Source organism: Eptatretus burgeri, chromosome 11 (assembly GCF_056783735.1).
Source record: "Eptatretus burgeri isolate ZD-2024b chromosome 11, Ebu_testis_v1, whole genome shotgun sequence".
Classification (NCBI taxonomy): domain Eukaryota; kingdom Metazoa; phylum Chordata; class Myxini; order Myxiniformes; family Myxinidae; genus Eptatretus; species Eptatretus burgeri.
In genome coordinates this window covers 37118216-37142271 of record NC_140971.1, presented here as the reverse complement: position 1 = coordinate 37142271, position 24056 = coordinate 37118216, and the positions used below count along the sequence as shown (strand labels likewise).

At 42.2% G+C, this 24056-nt stretch overlaps 1 protein-coding gene across 5 annotated transcripts; it reads left to right on the top strand.

The window, feature by feature from the left end:
- The first annotated feature begins 3552 nt into the window (after window positions 1-3552).
- Window positions 3553-22746, top strand: LOC147016883 (uncharacterized). 5 transcript variants are annotated; one of them, XM_085846023.1, is made up of 3 exons: window positions 3553-3663; window positions 5059-5199; window positions 17495-22746. In XM_085846023.1, the coding sequence occupies exons 2-3, from the start codon at window positions 5121-5123 to the stop codon at window positions 21511-21513; spliced, it is 4098 nt and encodes a 1365-aa protein (XP_085702149.1). In that variant the 5' UTR covers window positions 3553-3663; window positions 5059-5120; the 3' UTR covers window positions 21514-22746. The 5 variants fall into 5 exon arrangements, 4 of the variants coding, with proteins under 4 accessions (XP_085702149.1, XP_085702147.1, XP_085702148.1 ...); XM_085846022.1 differs by lacking the exon at window positions 3553-3663 and adding an exon at window positions 3742-4012; XM_085846024.1 differs by lacking the exon at window positions 3553-3663 and adding an exon at window positions 3742-4103.
- Window positions 22747-24056: the final 1310 nt, after the last annotated feature.

Below are 24056 nucleotides of genomic sequence, written 5' to 3'. Positions count from 1 at the left end.
ATATCGATGTACTCACCTGGTCGCTAGGGGGCCTTCAATTTTCGTGCATACCCTAATTTTAGGAGGCGCTGCAGGTAAAGTATTCCATATATCACAAAAACGGGAACACATTTGATAGAGCATCACCTGTAGATCATTCGTTCCAAATTTCATAACCCTATGTGGGATAATGGCTTTCGGAATTGATTTCGCGTGAACGGTACCGATTTTGAAGGTTTTTCGGTTGTTACTAGGGAACCAAAGCATCCCTAGCAACCATCACAATTTCCAAAGCACGAGGTGATAAGATGTACCTACCACCCGAGTTTGGTCAAAATCCGCCCACGTTTACTACCAATTATGCTGATGACAAACGAACAAACATCCAAAAAATATCCAAGCAAACATCCAAACAAACAGACAGAATTACTGACAATAAGGGTCACCTATTTCAGCGACCCAATATACAACGTGTCCCAAAATTCTCCATACATAGGGAAAATTAACACTTTCAGAAAAATATCGCCCGAAATTCTTCATACATAGCTTATATCTTCTTTTTTTCAGATTCCCTTCAAGGATGCCTTTGTCAAAAGAAGAACGTATTGAAATCATTCTCATGGCTGGTTCGAGAAGATGTCGCAAGGTTGCAATTGACTTTAACAGGAAACATGGCAAGCACATCACACACAACACTGTTGCCAAAGTTATTGAGAAGTTCAGAAAGACTGGTGATGTTGCGGATCAACCGAGAAGTGGACGTCCGTGAATATCCACTGACGAAGGCACAACTATCGTGGTGCTGGCAGCGTTTGCAAGGAGTCCCCCAAAAAAGCATACGATTGTCTGCAGAAAGCGGTGTCAGCAGTATCAAGTATCCAGCGCATCGTGGAAAAAGAAAAATGGCATCCATACAAAATGCGAATGTTCCACCATCTTAGTGAAGACGACCCAGATAGGAGGTTGGAATTTTGCGAATGGGCTCCAAACAAATTGGACAGTGATGCAAACTTTACAGCTGGGATCCTGTTTACTGATGAAGCCAATTTTTACATCAATGGAGAAGTCAATCGCCAAAACTTACATTACTGGAGTGATACTGTTGTAGGGCCGGGTATCGATGGCGAGCACGACCGCGAAATGGAGCAGTAGAGTCGGCTTCACCGAACACCCGGAATTTATAGGTCGTCGCCCCAGATAAATCCGGAGCTGATGGATCCCTTATCGGACCAAAGATCACCAATAGGTCGACCACGTGGGATAGGGTCAATTGCCAATTTCAATATACCTACATACCCACGTCGTCCAAACTACCGGGGAAATTCACCCTCGGCAGGATCTGCGCGATCCGGGCCGTTGCTGAGCCGGATCCGAGTCGTACCCCGAGCAGGAGTACCAGATTCCTGCCGGGCCAATTGCACGATTTTGGCAACAATGAAGCCTCCTAATTCCCATTCGCAGTGTGGCAAACCAATGGCAGAAAGGACAAGGACGAGCTGAGACATTCAACAAAAAGGGGAATTTATTCTACAATAATCGGGGAGGAGAAGCACACAAAGAACAGAGTTATCACGACTATAAGAAATGCAATGTACCATGAGCAAAGAGAGCACTTACACAGTTGTTACTTAGAGACGGGGCCCACACGTGTGTGGGCCAAGGACACACACACGCACACACAAATGCCCAGAAAGAAATGGACCTCGTCAGCTCGGAGGGAAGACGGGCTGAGGGAAGAGAAGCTTGCTTGGACCTGTCCACCTCGTGTGGTTCTCGTCGTTCTTGCGGTAACAGGACTCAAACCCGCAACACGAGGCCGCTCCAAGCACCAGGTACGGAGGGTAGCATCGGGCGTTGGCACGCTCCTCCGGCTCGCGGGTAGGCGACACGAGATGATCTCTCGAGATGAGATGGTCGACCGCCCGCAGCAATGTGCCAGACAAGACACCTCGGATCCGCGCAATGCAGTCAGCCGCAGACCCGGACAGAGACGCGCACTCGAGCAGACTCGACGCAATTATTCGTTGCTTCTTCTCTCCTTCCCAGGCGCAGTCCTCTCATCCGTGGCCTGCTCCCATTGGGTGAACGGCATCTTACGGCTCCGCCTTCTTGCCAAGGACTGCCCCGACTCTGGTTTGCTCATCGCCTATTGGGCGGAAAACGACACATACCCTTATTTGGCGCGCAGCTGAAGCGAAACGCTTGGTGACCATATACGGTGCGAAATCCACACCGAAACGCACACCGCCTGAGGCATGAAACTCCAGACACACCAGCATGCCGGCCAGCGAACGAAGAGCGCTGACAATGCTGCAAGCAGAGGGTTGTTTTTGTCGGTGATGTAAAAATCCTATCTACAAAATAATCCCCAGCGCACGTACACTTAATTTCCATTAGACACAGGGGACGGGACCCTAACTAGAAACACATACTTACCGATATAACTGATCAATAGGACCTGGCTGTTGTGTGCAGTAAGCTTCCAAATTCGTAACAATACCAACCTGAACTGGATGAGTCCATCAAAAATTCAAGGTGTCGGAAAAGTGATGGTATGGTGCGGAATATGAGGCAACAAAATTGTTGGACCTGTTTTCATTGACACAAATTGTAATGCCGACATTTATCTAAACATGCTGCAAGACATCATGCCGTCCCTCTTAAACGAGGCTGGAGAATTCCCACGTTATTTCCAGCAGGACGGCGCACCACCTCATTATGGTATCTGGTACGCCGATGGTTGGATCTACAGTTTCCGTGTTCTTGGATTGGTCGCTGTGGCCACGTGGAGTGGCCTGCGAGATCCCCAGATCTCAACCCACTCGACTTTTACTTGTGGGGGCACTTGAAGGCCATGGTGTACAAGGAAAAGATTCAGAACATGGATCATTTCAAGGAACGCATTCGAAGTGGAATTACTTGCATAATATAACGCCAGATGTGTTGACATGAGTTCACCATGAGTGGGAGAGACAACTTCGTGTGTGTTTACAAATAAATGGCAATCATGTGGAGAACATTTTGTAAATAAAGTTACATTTTACTAAAAGTGTTAATTTTCCCATGTATGGAGACTTTTGGGACAACCAGCATATGTATGTTGAACTATACGAGTGTGTGTGTGTGTGTGTGTGTGTGTACATATATATATATATATATATATATATATATATATATATATATATATATATATATATATATATATATATATATATATATATATTGTATATCGTGGTTTGAAATCACAGCACAAATCAGCCAAGGATGCTGTGTGTGATGTCACTTTGAAATCCAACACTAATGGTGTGCTAATTTACCCATTGCATCCTATTATTGTCGTTATTCATGGAAAACAACAATGGTGTTGAAGACTGCATGTTAAAGTCCTCCATCTCTGAATATAATGGAAAAGGAAATAAATATTAGCCATTTTTAAACGATGACTTAGTTGTTTGTCTGCATCGATTAACATGCACAAGGCATACGTCGATCTTATATCATCTAATAAACGGCATTAAACAAGAAATCCTATCTGTAAAAATAATTCTTTCTTAATGAAACAAGAAAAAGAAGTTTGTGTAAAGAAGAAGAGTAAGAAGAAGAAGAAGAAGAGTAAAATGACGGATGGCTACATCCTGTGTGCAGGACCACGTGACCACGGTGTTCTCCCGGCTCGATTACGAAGTAAGTTGGAATTTCGTTTTAAAATAACATTATTTAAACCATAACGAGGCGTACATCCGTTCGACAATGGCAATGTATACATCCCCCGAGTGAAACGGACCGTTTTGAGGAGATTTTTTCGAGAATAGGAGCAATTGTTCGATTACCTGAGCGCCTGAACTTGGCGGGCGGGTAAAGGTTCCGAAGGCACGTCGCCTCGATCAAACAGAGGGGCTTAAGGAAAACCCGCATTTTTTTTTGCGACGTGACTGTTTCGTGAAAGCTCGTCGCCTCGCAATGACCTGGATGAACGGTGTTTTTGCAGAATTTACTTTTTCGTGGTTTCAGGAATTATGTCGCCTCAGAACATGTAAGGGCCGCACGCGCGTCCTTTGTATTTGTTGGGCACAACCGGAGCATTCGTTGTTGTTTTGTTTTTCCCACGATGCTTTGCTAGACAGGTAGTGTATACTTACCTTTTGGGTGTTGGGTACTTATTAGGGGGGAGGCCCGATTTGGATTGGCAGTGCGTTGTGCTAAATGGGGAGTCTGGCAAGAAAGGTGGCTTCATTGGTGACGGCGATGTAACTCTTTAAAGTACATATGGTAACCTGCTACCATTGTCTTCCGAGCCTGTCACATCGATCAACCAATAGTTAGCCATTGATGGGATGGACTATAAGACTATCTTTCATCATCAACATCATCATCATCTGGACAACCCAAATCTGACCTGTCCGAGACCTTGAAGTTTGTGTGTGTGCTCCTTGTAGTGTATCATGAGATGCTTGAAGTCTCGATGCGAGCAGAGAGAATAGCCGGCTTATTATGTATCGGGCATGAAATTGGGATGCTGCGTCATACTTGATTCGTGTGAAAAGTGATAATTTTTCGCCAACAAATTTTCGGAGGAGGCAATAAATTGGTCTGTGTGGATTGTTACCTCCGCTACCGAAGGTGGACGGAGGTTGTGTTATCTATAGTTTGTTTGCAGGATATCTCAAAAAATTGTGGACGGTTTCGGACGAAACTTGGTGGAGAGGTTGGATGTGTGACGACGACGAATTATTCACCATTGAGAGACGGGGACAAAAACTATGTGTATAGCATGATATGTCAAAAAGTTGTGGATGAGTTATGACAAAACTAGGTGGATGAGTCGGTGAGGTGACAAGAACAACCGATTCGATTTTGGTTCAGGTCAGGATTCAGATCCGGCCTCTCAGTGGCATACAAAATGTACTGTTCAGCCTGGGGGATGTATGCACTCTACCAAGTGCCGTTGTAATTAATAAATTTAATTCCATTGCTGCCTGTTATTTTTTTTGTTGTTGCTGTTTTTGTTTAACAATGTTGGCAAAGTTTTCATTGTAGGGATGTTAGACCTTTTTCAGATCCCTCACTCCATTCCTTCAGGTCAGAATTTCAACACTGTGGTGTGAATTTGGGTAACTCCATAGGTGTGATTTGCTGGTGGAATGCCGACACATGCTGATGATCAGGATGGCCGGCTTGGTGTCCCCTCCCAGGGGCATTGCACCTCCCACGTAACGCAAGGTGGGCAGTCATTTGGCAACATAACTGAATAATGACTCCCTTCAATGTGACTTAGAACTAATTGTCCGGCAGCAATTCATTCATGACCGAATTCTGGTTAATGAAATTTTCTTACTCTTTGCTTATACTTTCCTGCAGTCATTCAAAACTGCATTCCATTGTAGGAGACATTGAGCTGGCTGTCCTGTGTAAATGCATTCCATTATTGTAAACCCTTGGCATATTTTGTGAATATAATGCATGTTTCTATCAAATCTCAAATTTGCATCCAGTTTGCTTTCCTTCTTTGTATCCAACAACTGTGTGCAATCTCAAATTAACAGTTTAATGTGTCGATAAATTGGGCATTTATTTTTCCATACTTCTGCGACTTCTTTTATTTCTTCTTCTTTCTTCTTCTTCTTCTTCTTCTTCTCCAGCCTATTTTATTCCACTGCAGGATGAAAGCCTCTCTCAACTCTTGGGGGAAGGGTGGGGGGGGCTGATATTTCACATACCCGCCACACCACATTTGAGTTGTTGAAAAAGTCAGCACAAGAATTTTAATTTGTTCATGGTTCCAGCAATGACTCAAAACATCATGGGATCTTTTAGGTGACGTCCACCAGCTAGTGCGAGGAGATGGGTCCCTGACTTGTCGCCCATCCAAAGTGTACTTTGTGATGCAATTCCCAGCCTGCCAAACACTGATCTACAGCTTATATTCAGGCCAAGAATCGAAATTTGGTCAGACAGCTCGGAGGAATCCTATCAGATGATAGTCTATCAGCCCAGTTACACGTTAATTTTTTATTCAGTTTGTTCCCACACTTTTTTTATTTTTTATTTTTCCCACACTTAACTCAATCAAGCAAACGGTGGAGAAACCCAATTAAAAGCAGGGCTTGTAAGATTTCAGGTCCCCATGACAATGTATTGTGATTAAATATGTGCAAAAAATATGAATATATGAAAAACAAGTAGCGGTCCATTCAAAGTACACCGCCCCCATGCCAAATAAATAAATAAATAACAAATCCTCCAGCACGTGACATTGCCAGGGCACCTTTGGCACCCGGCGAAGCCACCTTGCAGCACATGGAGATGGAATTGGGAAGGAGCAGAGGACAATAATTGATCGATTAATTGATCAATTGCATCATTAAACTAAATAAATAATCCTAAAATGATTAATTTCTTAATTGGCTAATGGCGTATGTAAACCACTACAGTTTCATCCGAATATGTGACCTTCTAAAAATTGAGTAATTAATCGATTAATTGATCAATCAATGAATCAAAATACCCTTTATAGCCAAATCACTTGTTCACTGTCATGTCCATATATTAGCTTCCGAGATATTGCCCAGATGAGAAAGAAAATAAACAAGGAATTTAATAAATCGATAATTAAGTAATGAATCAATTAATTGTTTAACCAAAAAATAAATATTAGCGTTTTTTTCCAAAGCACATCTTCACTTTTGTGCCCAAATTTCAGCTTCCGAGCTCAAAGGATGGCTGAGCTATCACCCGGACAAACAAGAAAGCAAGCAAGAAGACAAACAAACAAACAGACGGAGTAAAAACTGAGTACTCGCTCCCTTCGGCGCCCAGCGATGATGTCATGCATCGCCTGGATGTGTAATTGGGAAAGAACGGTGTACAATAAAGAGACAGAAGGAAGGATAATATTTTAAAACAGGATAACTATACAGTATTGAAATAACAAGGAGTTGGGCAGACAGAAGGCAAATTGACCAGTTTCTTAACTGAAATTGCTATAAAATCAATAATTCCATTGGACAACAAACATTTTGCTACTGGGGTGGAAACATATGTTCAAGACTAAATTGAGTATGCTAATTCTGAATCTGAAGTCAGAATTTTCTCAGCACGTCAGGATTTTGAGTTATACATATGGTCCAATTGCAGTAGCATGCCCTGGTGGGTGATTTTGAGTGATAATATATTATTATTTTTCATATTTTTGGTTTCAATTAAAGAAATACATATGTTGTAGAATATTATTTATCATACAAAGAGCTTGAGAATGCACCTTGAATTATTAAAAATGGATGAAAACTTACCAAGCCATTTGGATATATGAAAACTGACCAAGCTAACCAAGCCCCAGATCCGAGAACTGATGTGTGATCCCGAGTTCAAAAATAAACTGAACCCACTTAAGTTTGCAGCATGGGAAGCATTTGTGTTGGTTAGGAAGAATTTTCTTGGGAACCATAGAGCTGAACAGGATGCGGAATTAGGCCTTTAGCATATTGTCCACTATCAGCGAATGGGCTGTAGGATGTCTCTTAAAATGCACTTCTTGCATTTTCATCTTGATTTCTTTCTCACCTAATGTGGGTGAGGTAAGCAATGAGCATGGCGAAAGGTTCCACCAAGACATTTCGGTCATGAAAGCGAGATATCAAGGCCAGTTCAACCCAAACATGATGGGTGATTACTGCTGGTTCCTACAACAGGAGACCAATTCCACACACAAGCACAAGAGCCGAGTGTCTCACACACTTCTGAACAGTGCCTACGCTAACTATGTTGAAAGGAAGAGTGTAACCTTGAAGTTTTGTTTCTGAATCACTCACAATGGGGCAGATTTCCCTTTGAGGTTTACACCCTTCTTAAGATTACCAGGTTCTCATGTTTTATTAACTTCTTTTTCTGCAACTTGTTTATGTTCTTAGTTTGTATACTACACATTATACACAGAGATCAATCATTGTTAACTAAATATGACGTGAAAGTAATTACTAAGCACTGATATTAAATGTATAATGTGGTGATCTACAATTATAAAGTATCTAATATAGCATGCTGGGTATTATTAATACATATTTTGAAAACCTGACGTGCTGGCTAAAGTCTGACTACAGATTTGAAATCAGCGGCTGAGATTTAGCCAAGAACACCTGCATTTCCCTTCGTAGCAGACGAAAAGTTTTTTTTTTGTTGCCCAGTGTTATTTCATTTAATAAATTTGTAAATAAAAATATACTTCCGATTATATGTGAGTGTACAGATTCACATGCACCTCAAGGAAATGTGTATATATATGTATATGTATATATATATATATATATATATATATATATATATATATATATATATATATATATATATATATATATATATATATATATATATATATATTCAGTAGACACGACATTGATGGGCAGCCTGACTGTAACTGGGAAATATTTATGTAGAACTAGTTTATGCAGGCAGCAACTTATGATGAAATAAACTAATTTGGCCGAACATTTGTGTCTTTTATGAGTCTCGCCCCGAAGGTGATGCAAAATTATTGCAATGCCTCTGTCTGTCTGTCTGTGTCCGCGTCTATATTTTTTTCACTTTTAAAATGTTTTTCTCTGCAACCGCTTGTCCGATTGATGCAAAATGTTGAACATAGGAGGGACTCCCCATGAAGAATATTTTGTTGATAACTCTGGTGTCGTAGGTCACAGGGTATGGCAGCCATATTGGATTAAAGGAAAAAAATTGGACTTATTTTTCTCTGAAACTGCCCAACAAAAAAAAATTGAAACTTGGCATATGTCATAAACTCGCCATTGGGTATTTATAAGGATAACGATGACTTCATCGGTGAAGTGGTATTCCAGCCATAATTGGTTGAATAAAAATCTATCCAAAAAATGTGAAAATTCATTTGTCTGATGTACAACCCAAGGTGACTGAAGAATTAGATTTATGATGTCATCGGTCACATGATCTGGTGGCCACATTGGATTGAAAATAAAAACGTTAAAAAATGTATTCTCCAGGACCGCTTAACAGATCGATACGAAACTTCATGCATATGATCTGGCCATGGGCAACATAGTTTACATATATATATATATATATATATATATATATATATATATATATATATATATATATATATATATATATATATTTTTTTTTTTTTTTTCATATTCACCTTCATTGATGCAATCGAACCTTAATATGCACAAAGGTGGTTGTTAAATATCCAAATAATCAATAAAGTTATGGATAACCTCTTGGCCCTCCCCGTTCTCGCCTCCTCTTGGCCTCTCCCCGTTCTCGCCTCCTCTTGGCCCTCCCCGTTCTCGCCTCCTCTTGGCCCTCCCCGTTCTCGCCTCCTCTTGGCCCTCCCCGTTCTCGCCTCCTCTTGGCCCTCCCCGTTCTCGCCTCCTCTTGGCCCTCCCCGTTCTCGCCCCCTCTTGGCCCTCCCCGTTCTCGCCCCCTCTTGGCCCTCCCCGTTCTCGCCCCCTCTTGGCCCTCCCCGTTCTCGCCTCCGCTTTCCCCCTTGGTCCTGTTCTTTCCCCCTTGGTCCTGTTCTTTCCCCCTTGGTCCTGTTCTTTCCCCCTTGGTCCTGTTCTTTCCCCCTTGGTCCTGTTCTTTCCCCCTTGGTCCTGTTCTTTCCCCCTTGGTCCTGTTCTTTCCCCCTTGGTCCTGTTCTTTCCCCCTTGGTCCTGTTCTTTCCCCCTTGGTCCTGTTCTTTCCCCCTTGGTCCTGTTCTTTCCCCCTTGGTCCTGTTCTTTCCCCCTTGGTCCTGTTCTTTCCCCCTTGGTCCTGTTCTTTCCCCCTTGGTCCTGTTCTTTCCCCCTTGGTCCTGGTCTTTCCCCCTTGGTCCTGTTCTTTCCCCCTTGGTCCTGTTCTTTCCCCCTTGGTCCTGTTCTTTCCCCCTTGGTCCTGTTCTTTCCCCCTTGGTCCTGTTCTTTCCCCCTTGGTCCTGTTCTTTCGTCCTTGGTCCTGTTCTTTCGCCCTTGTTCGTGTTCTTTCCCCCTTGGTCCTGTTCTTTCCCCCTTGGTCCTGTTCTTTCCCCCTTGGTCCTGCTCTTTCCCCCTTGGTCCTGCTCTTTCCCCCTTTCCCCCTTGTATTAGCCCCCTTCCCTGCTGGAATTTGCCCCCTTCCCGCTGCATTTCCCCCTTTCCCGCTGCATTTCCCCCTTCTCCGCTGCATTTCCCCCTCCCCCTTTTTTTGCTGCTGCCTTTCACAATCCTGGATCGGTCGTCATTTCCCCAGTCAGGGCAGGATTTTGGAATTTGTTCAGGGTGTCAGTGATCACTCACCCACTCTTCATGAATGACATTGTGGGATCTTCAATGTCCACCAACTAATGCTGGCAGACTGGACACCCAGTTTAACGTCTATTCGAGGGACGGCACACACATTGATGAACCACCCTGACTGCGAAACACCAGGATGACAGTTATAGCTGTTCAAAATCTGGCTGGACAACTTAAGAGGCGAGTGCACTTTTCCCCCTTCCCCGATGCTTTTCCCCCTTCCCCGCTGCTTTTCCCCCTTCATACTGCTTTCCCCCCTTCTCCGCTGCTTTTCCCCCTTCCTAGCTGCATTTCCCCCTTCCCCGCTCCAGGTCATCCTGTCAGTATGACAAACAGAATCTTTTACATTAATTCCTTCCTTTCTGTCATCTTTTTCTTTCAATACATTATTGTCTTTTACCCAAATTGCTATACCCCCTCCCATTTTTCGATCACATCTGCCCATGTTTTAACCTTATAGTCCTGTTTCCAATTTCATTCCCCATTAAACCTTCGCACTTGCTGCAACTATATTGTACTCTTCATTATCTAGTTTAGCTTCAAGCTCTTGCATCTTATTTTTTTTTAATCCTGGCCTGTTGGAAAGCTCATGTTATCCAGAAAAAAATTAAATTGAACAAAACCGGAAGATGGTGCCCTGTGCTTACTAATAAGCAGTATTCTGTGTGAAAACAAATTGAAAGTCCAAAACGGAGTCAAGAGACTAGATTGTCCAAATCTCGCTGACCTGCATGATGATACCTGCTTCAGTCAATTAACATATATCCTGATGCTTCCAATCACATGTGTGACCTCTTTGCACAGCACAAGTTAGTTGACAACTAAACTCACAAACAATAAATGCTAACCGCTTGCCTTTTCTTTATTGGTCCTTAATTGATATTTTTGACAGACTTTTGAAAATGGTGAAATGCATTTTTGCATTGCACTTATTTCTTTTTGTTTTTTTAATACTGAGTTAAGCTTCTGCAAGAGAAAAACCTGAGTTGGGTGAAGGTTGTTTCATATAAATGATCAGTTTAAAATTAACTTTAAATCTACATGATAAATGCATGATGAATGAAATTCCTTCGTCTCCCCTCTCTCTCACCTCTTCCCACATCATCATCAAACTTTGAGGCATATTTACCTCCGCCACCGAAGGTAGACGGAGGTTATGTTTTCACCCCTGTTTGTCTGTCTGTCTGTCTGTGAGCAGGATATCTTAAAAAGTTATGGACTGATTCAAATTAAACCTGGTGGACATTTTGGGTGTTTGGCAAGGACAAATTATTATATTTTGGTGAAAATCCAGATCTGGATGCTGTAATTTTCATAAGTGGTGATTCATTGAGAGATGTGGCCAAAACGATATAGAGCATGATATCTCAAAAGGTTGTGGACGGATTCGGACAAAAATTTGTGGATGAGTTGGATAGGTGACTAGAACAAGCCGATTAGATTTTAATTTGTGAAAAGGACAAATGGTCCAGATGCAGATCCGGCCTATCGGTGGGATATAAAATGTTAACTGTTCAGCCAGGCTGAGATATTCCCTCTACCGAGCACCGTTTTTGTTAACAATCTCTTGCATCTCTGCTTACCACACGTAAGTTTACTTCCAACTTTTATTCTGTTCAGGCCAATCAAAAGTAGACTTCTCAAAGTGTCACTGTGCCAGATTACATCACAGCATTCTTCTTGGCAGTGCTTCAAAGCCCAACTGCCACTGGATTGTTGTTGCGATCATTTATTTAGTCATTATGGAATTGTTCCATCATCTTCCACACATCACTCCCTTTCCCCTCACCACCAAATTCCGTTCATCTTTGGCAGGTCCATCTGCAAATGTTTCATATTCTTTGAAAAAGGTTGTTACATTGAAGCACACACAATTATTTCTTTTAAAAAAATTCCATTCATTTTCATTCACATCTCAAAATTGTGTTTTTTGAAATTGCTGTGTGCCCTCAACAGTGTGCTTGCATAATTGGATTAAATGTAGTGAAGCAAAGTCATCATCAAGTACCTGATATCCCAGTTAACAAATCCTTGTATTTATTATCTAATCATGATGGGTGGCGGGGGGTGTGGATGTTTATCCCCACAGGTTTTGAAAAAAAACGGGGGGGGGATAATGTAAACTTTGTCTGTCTGTCTGTCTGTCAAACTATCTCCTAAACGGTTGGACAGAAATTCACCAAACTTTGTAATTATTGTCACCACATGGCATGACGATGCAAGAGCAGTATAACTCCCTTTTCCTTTGGGGCACGGCCAAAAAGTCATATACCAAAAAATTGCAATTATGGGCACATTTTAAAACACTTTTCAACGAAACTTTGTACATGCAATCAACATTGGGAGACTCATGAAATATGTAATGAGTTTTTGGAATAGACCCCCGGGGATGGGACGTAGGGTCACGAGGATCAAAATTGGGGAATTTTTTTTTCACTCAAAATTTAATATTGGGTCATTCCTCGTGGAACTTTTTGCCATCTTTCAACTTTGCTTTTGGTGGGAAGCATGGGGATTTGCAAAAGCATGCCATCAGCTTCACTCAAGTAAAAAATGCATTTTAGTGTGGAGAAAAGGGAAAAAGTTAGAAGATAATACGGTAAGATGGAGGGAGGAAAGAAGAATGTAAGAGGAGCAGAGGTTAATGAGGGGAGGTGGGTGTAGGACTGCAGGGGAATCTGAAATTTTATTTTTTTTGCATACATAGTGCCTTCAGAAAGTATTCACACCCCTTGACTTTTTTTTTTGCATTTTGTTGTGTAACAGCTTGAATTTAAAATGGATTAAAAAAAATTGTCACTGAACTCCAAAAAATGCCCCATAATGACAACATGAAAACATGTTTTTAGACATGTTTGCAAATTAAAAATGAAAAGCTGAAATATCTTGCATCAATAAGTTTTCAACTCCTTTGCTATGACGTTCCAAATTGAGCTCAGGTGCATCCAATTTCCTTTGATCATCCTTGAGATGTCTCTACAAATTGATTGGAGTCCACCTGTGGCCAATTCAATTGACAGAACATGATTTAGAAAGAAACACACCTTTCTATATGAGGTTCCACAGTTGGCAGTGCATGTCAGAGCAGAAATTCTACTATGAAGTCCAAGGAACTGTCAGTAGAACTCCGAGATACAAGTGTGAGGAGGCGTAGATCTGGGGAAGGGCATAAAATATTTCCAGTGTTGAAAGTACCCAAAAGCGCAGTGAGCTCCATCATTAGGAAATGGAGAGAATATGGAACTACCCAAACTCCTAGAGCTGGCCATCCAGCCAAACTGGGCAAGAAGGACCTTGGTCAGGGAGGTGATCAAGAATCTATTGATCACTGACAGAACTACAGAGTTCCTTTGGCTGAGATGGGAGAACCTGCCAGAAAGACAACAGTCTCTGCAGCACTTCACAAATATAGGCTTTATGGGAGAGTGGCCAGATGGAAGCCACTCCTGAGAAAAAGGAACATGACAGCATTCCTGGAGTTTGCAAAAAGGCATGAGAAAGACTCTGAGAGCATGAGGCAAAAGATTCTATGGTCTGATAAGATGAAAATTAAACTCTTTGGCCTGAATGCAAAGCTCTATGTCGAGCAGAAACCGAGCACAGCTCATTTTCCATCTAACACCATCCCTACTGTGAGGCATGGTGGTGGCAGCATCATGCTATGGGGATGCTTTTAAACGACAGGAACTTTGAGACTTCTAAGGATAGAGGGAACAATGAATTGAGTTAAACACAGGCAAATGCTTGAAGAGAACCTGCTTCAGAGTGCAAAAGAGCTTCGACTGCTTCAAAGATGTACGTTCAAACAGGACAATGACCCCGAGCATACAGCAAAAGCAACACTTGAATGGCTTCAGAACAGGAACATGAAAGTCCTTCAGTGGCCCAGCCAAAGCCTAGACTTGAATCCCATTGAGAATCTGTGGAAATACTTGAAGATTGCTGTTGCTCCCCAAGATGCTCCCCATCCAACTTGACAGAGCTTAAACATGTCTTCAAGAAAAAATGGGAGAAAATCCCCAAATCCAGATGTGCAAAGCTGATACAGACATACCCAAGAAGACTCAGAGCTGTAATTGCTGCCAAAGGTGCTTCTACAAAGTATTGACTCAGGGGGTTTATACTTATTGATGCAAGACATTTCAGCTTTCCTTCTTTCATTAATTTGTCAAAATTTATAAAAACATGTTTTCACTTTCTCATTATGGGGTATTTTGTGTGGATCAGTGACGAAACATTTAAATTTTTCATCCATTTTTATTGACTTTCTCCGTAAGCTATGGCTCTATTTGTTCAACGTAATTAGAAATGCGACCCGGTTATAATACTTCTCTTGGAGAATTTATCTCGCTCAGTGTTGTCATCCCAATGTCACTTTGAAATCAACAATCTGTACCCATCCAGTTTCTGGCCTCCCATTCGCTCCACAGTGTCTGATAAACAGGTGAATGCCTCATTACCCCATGCACGCGAAGTGAAAAGCAGGGTTAAGGAATTAGTTCGTGTACGTCCGTCTGTCTATCTTATCAGTTTATGATTGAGGAACACCTTATTTGAATTGAATGTTATATTTTGAACATAAATTGGAACATGAGTCAGAAGACAAGTCTGCCGTTGTACCGTAGTTTGGCTCTGCATTTGTCCTGATCACACATGCGCAGAGAAGAGCGAGATATTTTACTCTGCCTGCCTGACAGTGAAACAAAATTGAAAATCATTCCAACCAGGAAACTTACTGTTTTTAAGGACGTCATAAAGGACACACACAACAGGCACGTAAAACTAATGTAATGTGGAAGGGTGATGTAATAGACACTGGGGAAAATGGTGGTAAAACTCAGAATTTATTCATTTATACACCTTTATCTTTGTTTAAATTATTTAAACCTTTATTTAAATTGAATTGTATACTTGAACACTCTATCCATCTATCCATTGGGACCATACTCTGTGCAGACCGTTGATGCTGCCTAAGCAGTCTCTTTGGCTATTGGGCACAATCTGGAGCAGGTCGCCACTCCAACACAGGATACCAACAAGCTGGCACTCATTTTGCTGATCTTGGAAGGATGACAGGCAGAGTAAACCCGACCTGGTATTAATTCAACAGAAAAGTGGGATTTGAACTCAGGATCCTAGGATCCCAAGCCCACCACCCCAACCATTAAGCCAATACCAGGCACAACACTATATCTATCTATATATCCATCCATCCATCAGGACCGTGCTCTGTGCAGAGCGTTGGTGCTGCCTAAGCGGTCTCCTGGGCTATTGGGCACAATCTGGAACAGGTCGCCACTCCGACACAGGATACCAGCAAGCTGGTTCTCATTTTGCCAACCTCGGAAGAATGACAGGCAGTGTCAACCCCACCTGGTATTAATTCAACAGCAGAGTGGGATTTGAACTCAGGATCCTCGGATCCCAAGCCCACCACCCTGACCATTATGCCAACACCAGGCATAACACTATATATATATATATATATATATATATATATATATATATATATATATATATATATATATATATATATATATATATATATATATATATATATATATATATATATATATATATACACACACACACACACACACTGCTGAGCTACTTGTGCTATGCACTGGAGGTGGTTGGGCAAAAGGAGGTTGAAGGACTTGGGCAAAAAACTTACTGCAGCTGACCCCAACAGAAGTAAGGTGGGTAATATTTCTATGATGTAACAATTGCGAAACTGCAAATGCTGAATCCATGAATGTCACGGATGGAAACCCTCACTTAATTTCCTCATTCTACTTTCAACTCGATCTCTCTATATTTTCATTTCAAACAGCATCATTCTAATCACAAATTAATACCAGACCATTAATGTAACAAAATACATTATTACAAACACTCATGTGGCAAACAAAATATTTCAATGATGTCATGCCAAATCTGTGAATGTCAACGATTGAAACCCTCACATAATTTCTTCATTCTCCTTTAAACTCAATCTCTCTATATTTTCATTTCAAACAGCATCATTCCAATCACAAATGAATAATATACCCTTAATGTAACAAAATGCAATGTTACAAACACTCATCAGGTACACAAAGATACGTGCTGCTCTGACGTTGCATCTGGATACGGAGTAGCTTCGTACGGATTGAAGGCTTGTGGAAGAGCTATTAGATCAGGATGTAATGGGATGCAAATGGAAGAGTAGAGAGATGGGGGAAACACCAACAACAGAGTAGAAGGCCAAGATAGAGGGAAATTTGGACAAGCAAAAGGTGGGTGGAGGAATGGGGAGCAGGAGAGGATGCATTGGTTGGACAAGATGGATACAGAAGACATCAGAACTAAATTGCTTGTCTATTTGGAACTGAATTGCCCTGTCTAGATCACCTATAGCAAGGTGCATTTATGCTTGATTTACGTCGTATCCCTCCAGGTCAAAGTCAAATGGTGGTCTGAAAAAATGAAAACGTGTTTTTTTTTTTGTTTTTTTTCTTGTCATCTCTCAATTTTGCCAATGTGGTATCTCAGACCGCTTGGCCTTCCAAGATGTTCTTGCATCATAATAGTGGACCTACATTGAAGTTGTGCACCTGATATTTGATCCGTGTCTTTGACCTACTTTTTTGGATTGTGACAGAATTAACAAAAAAAAAAAAACACCTTTTTGATCATAACCAATAATTTTCCTCTGATTTTCATGATATTGAGTTTTCTGGATAGATTGTATGTGGTGGGGACACATTGTCTTAATTTACACTCTATCGCTAAATGTTGAAGGTCAAGGTCATTTGGTGGTCTGAAAAAAAATGGGCATCATTGGATCGTGGGCCAAGGGTAAGTCCCAGCTGGGGGAGGCTAACCCTTTGTGCTCGCTTTGTGATCGCATATATATATTTCATTGTTGATTGACTTGATTTTATTTTCTTGTTTTATGAAACCCTTCCATTTCATCAAATACATACTGTATAAAGCTTATATTTATTATGTCATATTTATGAAGGATACACACCCAGTATCTGACTTGCAGTCTGCAAGCATACCCCACAACTATTGAATATTCTGCTATTGCCCTTCACAAGGTAGACTGCTGCCTTCAGTCAATACAAGACTTTCTCTACAATTATTGTTTTAAATTGTAGCATTATCCATTTTTATTGGCAGTCATGTTAAGTAAACCTTAATTCCACGAACTTAACCATACATCTGCTTCCTTCACCCTGTACCATCAGAAATCTCAGGGTCACCAACTGAGAACTTGACAAACCAGGTTCTTTCCTCTCAACCCTCGGCTAATTCCTCGGCAGCTACTCAGGCTGCAGCTCCATCACCAGCTCTGGAAGTGTCTCGAGTGCACCCTTTCGTCAAACGTTTGTGTCTCCATCATCACAGACTTCTTGTCGCTTTCCTGCGCTACGCGTTGTCAACAGAAACAACATCTGATCATCAGTTGTCACCTGTGTCTCCATTGCACAAATCTGATGCTTTGACTTCACCTTTTAAAAAGGAAGCACTACAGGGGAGAGGGTTTCTTTGTCAAGCCAGTGATCATCCTGGTCGTTTTTCTGCTTGCTCAGCTGGCGTTTTGCACAATATTGTCCCTGCTGGTTCAGCCAGCATCTACCCTTGTTTGGCCAGCCTACCCAATGACACCCTACTTCTTGATAAATTATCCCCTTGCCAGACTACCAACTACACTGGGATGATCACAAGTCACCCGCTAAATGGTTCTTCAGAGGTCACCTCCTTCCAGTCCACAAACACCTGTTCCATCGTAACAAATATGCCTATGGGTTCGGCCCCTTCAAAAACACATGCAGCAACCACTTTAGACTCTTGCACAACTGTTTCTGCTGCAGCGATGAAAGCAAATGCATTTGTTGATTTGAAGCCATCTGGTGAGATTCCACAAAAGTATATTGTTTCATCAAAGTCTGAGCTTTCTACACTAAGAAGCGTGCTTGTGCAGAAACGGCAGGTTAAAACTCCAAGACATTTCTTGCCATATGAGGCATCGTTGAATGCACCATATGACTTGAAAAATGTGACGAGAAATGTAAAGTCTGGATTTGTATCAAGCTCCAGGCATTCAAAAGCAAGAGCAAGCAAAAAGTTTATTTTTGCTTCTTCAAAGGGGGCAAGTACAAACTGCCATGAAGGACCAGTTTCAAGTTGCCATTCTTTGAGTGAAGAGCTCCTAGAAACCACAGAGCCTCAGTGTGATGTTGTCTATGTGAGTCGACCAATAACAGGATACAGGAAGAAGGAAAATTGGAATGAAAAGGAAGGGAACATCGTCATGAAAGTGGAGAAACCACGGGGTCTTTTAGGTGCCATAGTTTCACGATGTCCTCGAAATGCCCGCAAGAGTACACGTGGTTACTTCACAGACAGAAGAGGTACTGTGTGTGAAACTCAGACCACGTGGAAAGCATACTCACCATTTCCTGTACAGGATTTGACATGCAAGTTTTTATCTTCCTGCTTGCCTTCACTTGGTGAAACCTCTTCATCTACAAGTTTACAACCACCCAATATTCGGCCCTCATCTCCATTGATCACATCATGTGCTCAACAGCAAAACTCGCTTACCCAGGAATTATCTTCAACACCAAAATTTGTTGCTCTCCAAAATACCATCATATCTTACACATATGGTGGGACAACCAATTCATTTCATAAGGCATCCAACTTACAAAGCGGCCAGAATTACTCTGCGCTCCCGCCTCACTCGGGCGCGCTCCCGCCTCACTCGGGCGCGCTCCCTCCTCACTCGGGCGCTCTCCCGCCTCACTCGGGCGCTCTCCCGCCTCACTCGGGCGCTCTCCCGCCTCACTCGGGCGCTCTCCCGCCTCACTCGGGCGCTCTCCCGCCTCACTCGGGCGCTCTCCCGCCTCACTCGGGCGCTCTCCCGCCTCACTCGGGCGCTCTCCCGCCTCACTCGGGCGCTCTCCCGCCTCACTCGGGCGCTCTCCCGCCTCACTCGGGCGCTCTCCCGCCTCACTCGGGCGCTCTCCCGCCTCACTCGGGCGCTCTCCCGCCTCACTCGGGCGCTCTCCCGCCTCACTCGGGCGCTCTCCCGCCTCACTCGGGCGCTCTCCCGCCTCACTCGGGCAAATCGAAACTTGTACATTTTCCTTCACTGCTTTTACCTACTCCAGTTAAAAATTGTATATTTATACAAGCTCCTACATCTTCCTCACAATTGCTTGTTACAAGACTTGCTGCTCCTTTATCATCATCATCTTCATCTGATCAACCTGTTCTATATACACAAGATTTGCGTGCGGAAATGATAGAAAATGGTATAAATGGATGTAAGGAGGAAGAGAAACAGTGGGTGAAAACGGAATCCTCATGCCAACAAAGTGTTGGTCAGCATACTGACTTTGTTTCAAATTATAAATGTAACTCGACTGACAACAGCAAATTAGTTCAACCAAAGCAAATTAAAATGTGCCACAGGGTTTCATTTCAGAAACTTGAGCAGAGAATTTCAAATAGTTCAGGGACTTCCTCTGTTAATTCTTGTGATATGGAGTCCTCTGACATAAAAACTTTGTTTGCAGAAAAAGTAGAAGATGCAGGCAACGATCTGTCAAATACTGATGGGCAACTTGCAAACACTCCTGATAAGCGTTGCTTAATATCTGCATCAGCAACAACAAATAATATTCCATCCCCAAACAACCCTACCTCTGGAGCTTCCACTTGTGAGTTTCTGGAAGAAATATCTTCAGTGTCAAAAATTAAGAAAATTGAAAATGCTAATTCTCCTCTCGTTCATAACATGGACTCAACTCAGGAAATTGGCATTAAAGAAAAAGATCATGTAGGAGGTGCAACTGTTGATGGGGCTGACAAATCCAGGGATAGAGAGCTATGCACTCTAACATGTGACAATATATTAAAGGTTTCAACAAAAGGCAGGAGACGATTAATGTATGTAAAGGCCAGGAAACTTTTGAAAAATGCAGCTGAACGAAGAATTCCTGCAGTAAAGAGCTCACATTATCATCGTCGAAATGAGTTAGAACGTTTGTCTATGCAGGATAAGAGTAATGGACCATGCTGGGAGCATTTTGGCTTGATGGGTCCACGGCATACACGAAAGAGCCGTTCAACAAATTCAGGAACAGAAGGAAAAGTGTCTCGGGGAAATGGAGCATCAATAAATAGTCCTGAACAATTGAGGGAAAGCGATCTCAAAAAGAGTCCAAATAAATCTAAAGAGGTTGATGATGTTACTCCACAAAAAACTGCAAAGACTATAGCTAAGCTTTGGCGAGGGAAAGGCCTGCATGATTCCAGAGACAAGTGCGTCAAAGGGATGGCAAGCCAAAGACGCGACAGTTTACGTGGTGTGACTTGCAGCAGCCAGATGGATCTCTCTGATGGTGGTGTTCATGGTGCAAGAGATGAAAGCACAACTGTAGCATGTGCAGATGACCATGAAAATCTTTTATCTCACAGTAAAGGTGAAAATATTAATTCTGGGAAAAAACGTCAACATGAAAAGCACATGAGAACTGATGGTATTGCTGTGGACAAGGTGCATGTTCAACGAGAGGGTAATGATTCGGGTGAATGGCAAAGTGCTCGAAGCGATTCCGATACTGTCGATTGCACATTGGACGTTTGCTTAGGTGAACCCAGTAAAGATGGTAATGCTGAGGAATCGATGCAAAGCACGGGAAATGCTCATGTACTTTCTAAGAGGCATCAGCAAATACTGATGACACTTGACCGCCGTTACTGGGAAATTGCAAATACTTGGAAAGAGGTTGATATGCAAGAAGCAATGGAACTGGAAGATTTGGAGCGACCCACAGAGCAAGCCAAGAACACCAAGTCGTCCTTACCATTGACAAAAGATAAGAAGGCAGAAAAACCTCGGGGTCATCGTGTGCACGATCGCTTAAAACGGATCTGGATTACAAAGAAGAGACGGCGGCGACATACACGGCCACGGGAGCCAACTAAAAGTGTTTTGTCAGACTATAGTAAACTCTCCGATTGTCTTTCTGCCTCTCCGACTGTTTCTCCTGCAAATGACTGTTATTTAACAACTGCGCCTCGTCCTGTTCCACAGCTCTTTTCATCGCCATTACATGTTGGACATGTTTGCAAGTGGCTTTTGGAGGAATCTGATTCATTCTGCTATGATCCCTTCCCAAACCCAATGACCTCCACTCCTGATTTTCCTTTAACCAATCTTCCTAGCCTTCCTCTTCTCCCAAAGCCACTTTAGCATCATCCTAATCTCTCCTCATGCAATTTCCCATTAGATTGGGCCAAGAGCTCTTATGAGGCATTTCCCCCAAGTCTTCCATGAACGAACTGGCCAGGCCTGACGTTTGAAACTGGCAGGGATTTGGAATTTTGGCTAGGGTGCCGCAGATAGCTCGCCTACTTTGGTGAAAGACACTGTGGGAACGTTAACGTCAATAGACTGACATTGACGTCCATCAATTGGGAAACAGGTCCCCAGTTTAACATCCACCCAAGGGACGGTGCACTTTGTGATGCAACAACCTGCCTGCAAAACACCAATCCGACGATTTATAGTTTTGCCAAGATTGAAACCCAGACTAGTCAGCTCAAAGGTAAGTGCACTAACTCTGTTGCATCCCTTCGAACTCCATCCTATTCTCTGAAGGAAATCGAACCTACTTTGGCAAATTTTCTGCTTTTCTTCATTGTGTAATTTAAACAGATTTTTCCATTAAAGTGGTGAGATTTGGGGCAGTAAAACGAGGAATAAAGTGAATGCTTAATAAGCTCGTGTGTATTTTTACTCATTTTATGAATCTTTTCGTAATCACATCCCATTGATTTTTTTTGGTTATTGAATCATCAGACCTTGTTTTGGAGATGTAATTGGGGACAAAATTTTAAGTGCTTCTTGTGTAGTTTCTTCCCCCCAAAATGACACATTCCATCCCTCCATAGCATTAAAGTTAAGAATTGATACATTTGACTTTTGACCCTAAAGTTGGTGCATGTTGCACATGAATTCTAAATGATGCTCCACCTATTGTGAAATTATTATTGAGGAAATCTACTTTGAACAAGTAATGAGTAACGTAAAGTGATGATTTCTCCATCTTCCTCGAATTTACGCGATTTTCTTTCACTTTGTGCTCCACGCTGTGCGTGGATTATAAATAATGATGCTCCGACATTTTCTTAATGTATATATTTTTTTTGAAATGATGATCCTTTAAAAGCTGTTTTAAGTCGGTGGATCACAAGTGAGAGTGCATAAAATGGATTTGTATGCCAATTAATACCTTGTTAATAATATGTATTTCAGTGGTTGTCTGTGACAAGCTTCTTGTGCGTGGTCTTCTGATGAACTTTTTCACATAAGTGATATGGCCATGGTTGCCTCGCTGATTGTATTATTTCAACCTCAGCTTTTGTTCCTTAAGCTGTTGGGATTTGCCTGATGTACAGTAAATGAAATAAAAGTTTAATATCATGTGGTTGATTTTGTTTGTTTATATAATTAAAAACTCCCTTTTTGTATTCGCTTTTATTTATTTTTTACATGATCTAAGGCTCAGAGTGGAGCTGCACAGATGCCAACCCTCCCGATTTCATCGGGAGGCTTCCGAAAATTCACCCAAACTCCCGCCCTTACGATCACTATCCTTATCCTCCCGAAATTTTGATATTTTTGCACTGTTCACTAATCAGAATGTACTAGTATGAGAATTGAATGAAAAGCATCGTCTGCTACGTATAGCATGTGGTAACTCCATAACGTTCGCTGCTACCAAATTGTACGTAAAAAATTGCAAATTCAAATGAGGAGCAGCGAAACATTGGATCTGGATCTCGCTTATGCGATCATGCACTGAGATTTAGTGCATGCGGTATGTGTGCAATACAGTGCATGCGGTATGTATGCACAGTGTATATGCATGCGATACGCTCACTGCATGCAGCTGGGCCCCGTATCAGCCCGGCGGTCGCGACCACCGTGCGGTGTTTAACAGCCGCTAGAGTTCTACGAGTCGCGCTGCAGCTGTGGAACATGGACTTCGAAGTTACCGATGCTTCAAGCCCTCGATGTTGATTACGAAATGGCAGAAAAGAAGCTTACGAAGACCAAGAAATGGTCTCAGAAGTACAAGACCGAATACAGTCTCCAATACCCGTGTATTCGAAAGTCTGAAAGAGGAATTCATCATGCGTATTGTACAGTATGCAGCGTTGATATTTCAGTTGAGCACGGAGGTCGCGATGATATTCGGAAGCACGTTGGAAGCAAACGGCACACAGACATTGCAAAGGAGAGATCTTCGAGCACGAGTACCGGTACACTTCTGAATTATTTCACCAAACAAGGGACAAGCGAGGAAGAGGATGTTACCCGAGCGGAACTTCTCTTTAGTGGATTTATTGTGGAACATAACTTGCCCATATCAGTCTCAGATCATGCTGGACCTCTATTTCAAAAGATGTTTCCAGATTCAAAAGTTGCTTCAAAGTATGGATGTGCAAGAACAAAAACTTCAGCAATAATTGGTGAGTTGTCAAATGTTACTGCTTCATCTATTGCCGATATTGCTAGACTAGCTCCATTTAGCCTAGCTACAGACGGTAGCAATGACAGTGGTGAGGCCCAGCTATATCCTGTCCTGATTTCGTACTATGACAACAGTGCTGGGATTGTGAAGCAAGGTTTGCTAAGTTTGCCTGCGTGCAAACAAGATTCCACTGGAGAAAACATTTTCAAACTGCTTGATCATGAGTTCAGTGACAGGAAAATTCCGTGGGGAAATT

Bases quoted from the DNA above. Each gene is read 5' to 3' on its own strand.
- LOC147016883 (XM_085846023.1), top strand. From the start codon at position 5,121: ATGCCGACACATGCTGATGATCAGGATGGCCGGCTTGGTGTCCCCTCC. The intron at 5,200-17,494 runs GTGGGCAGTCAT...CTGTACCATCAG, and splicing joins CACCTCCCACGTAACGCAAG to AAATCTCAGGGTCACCAACT.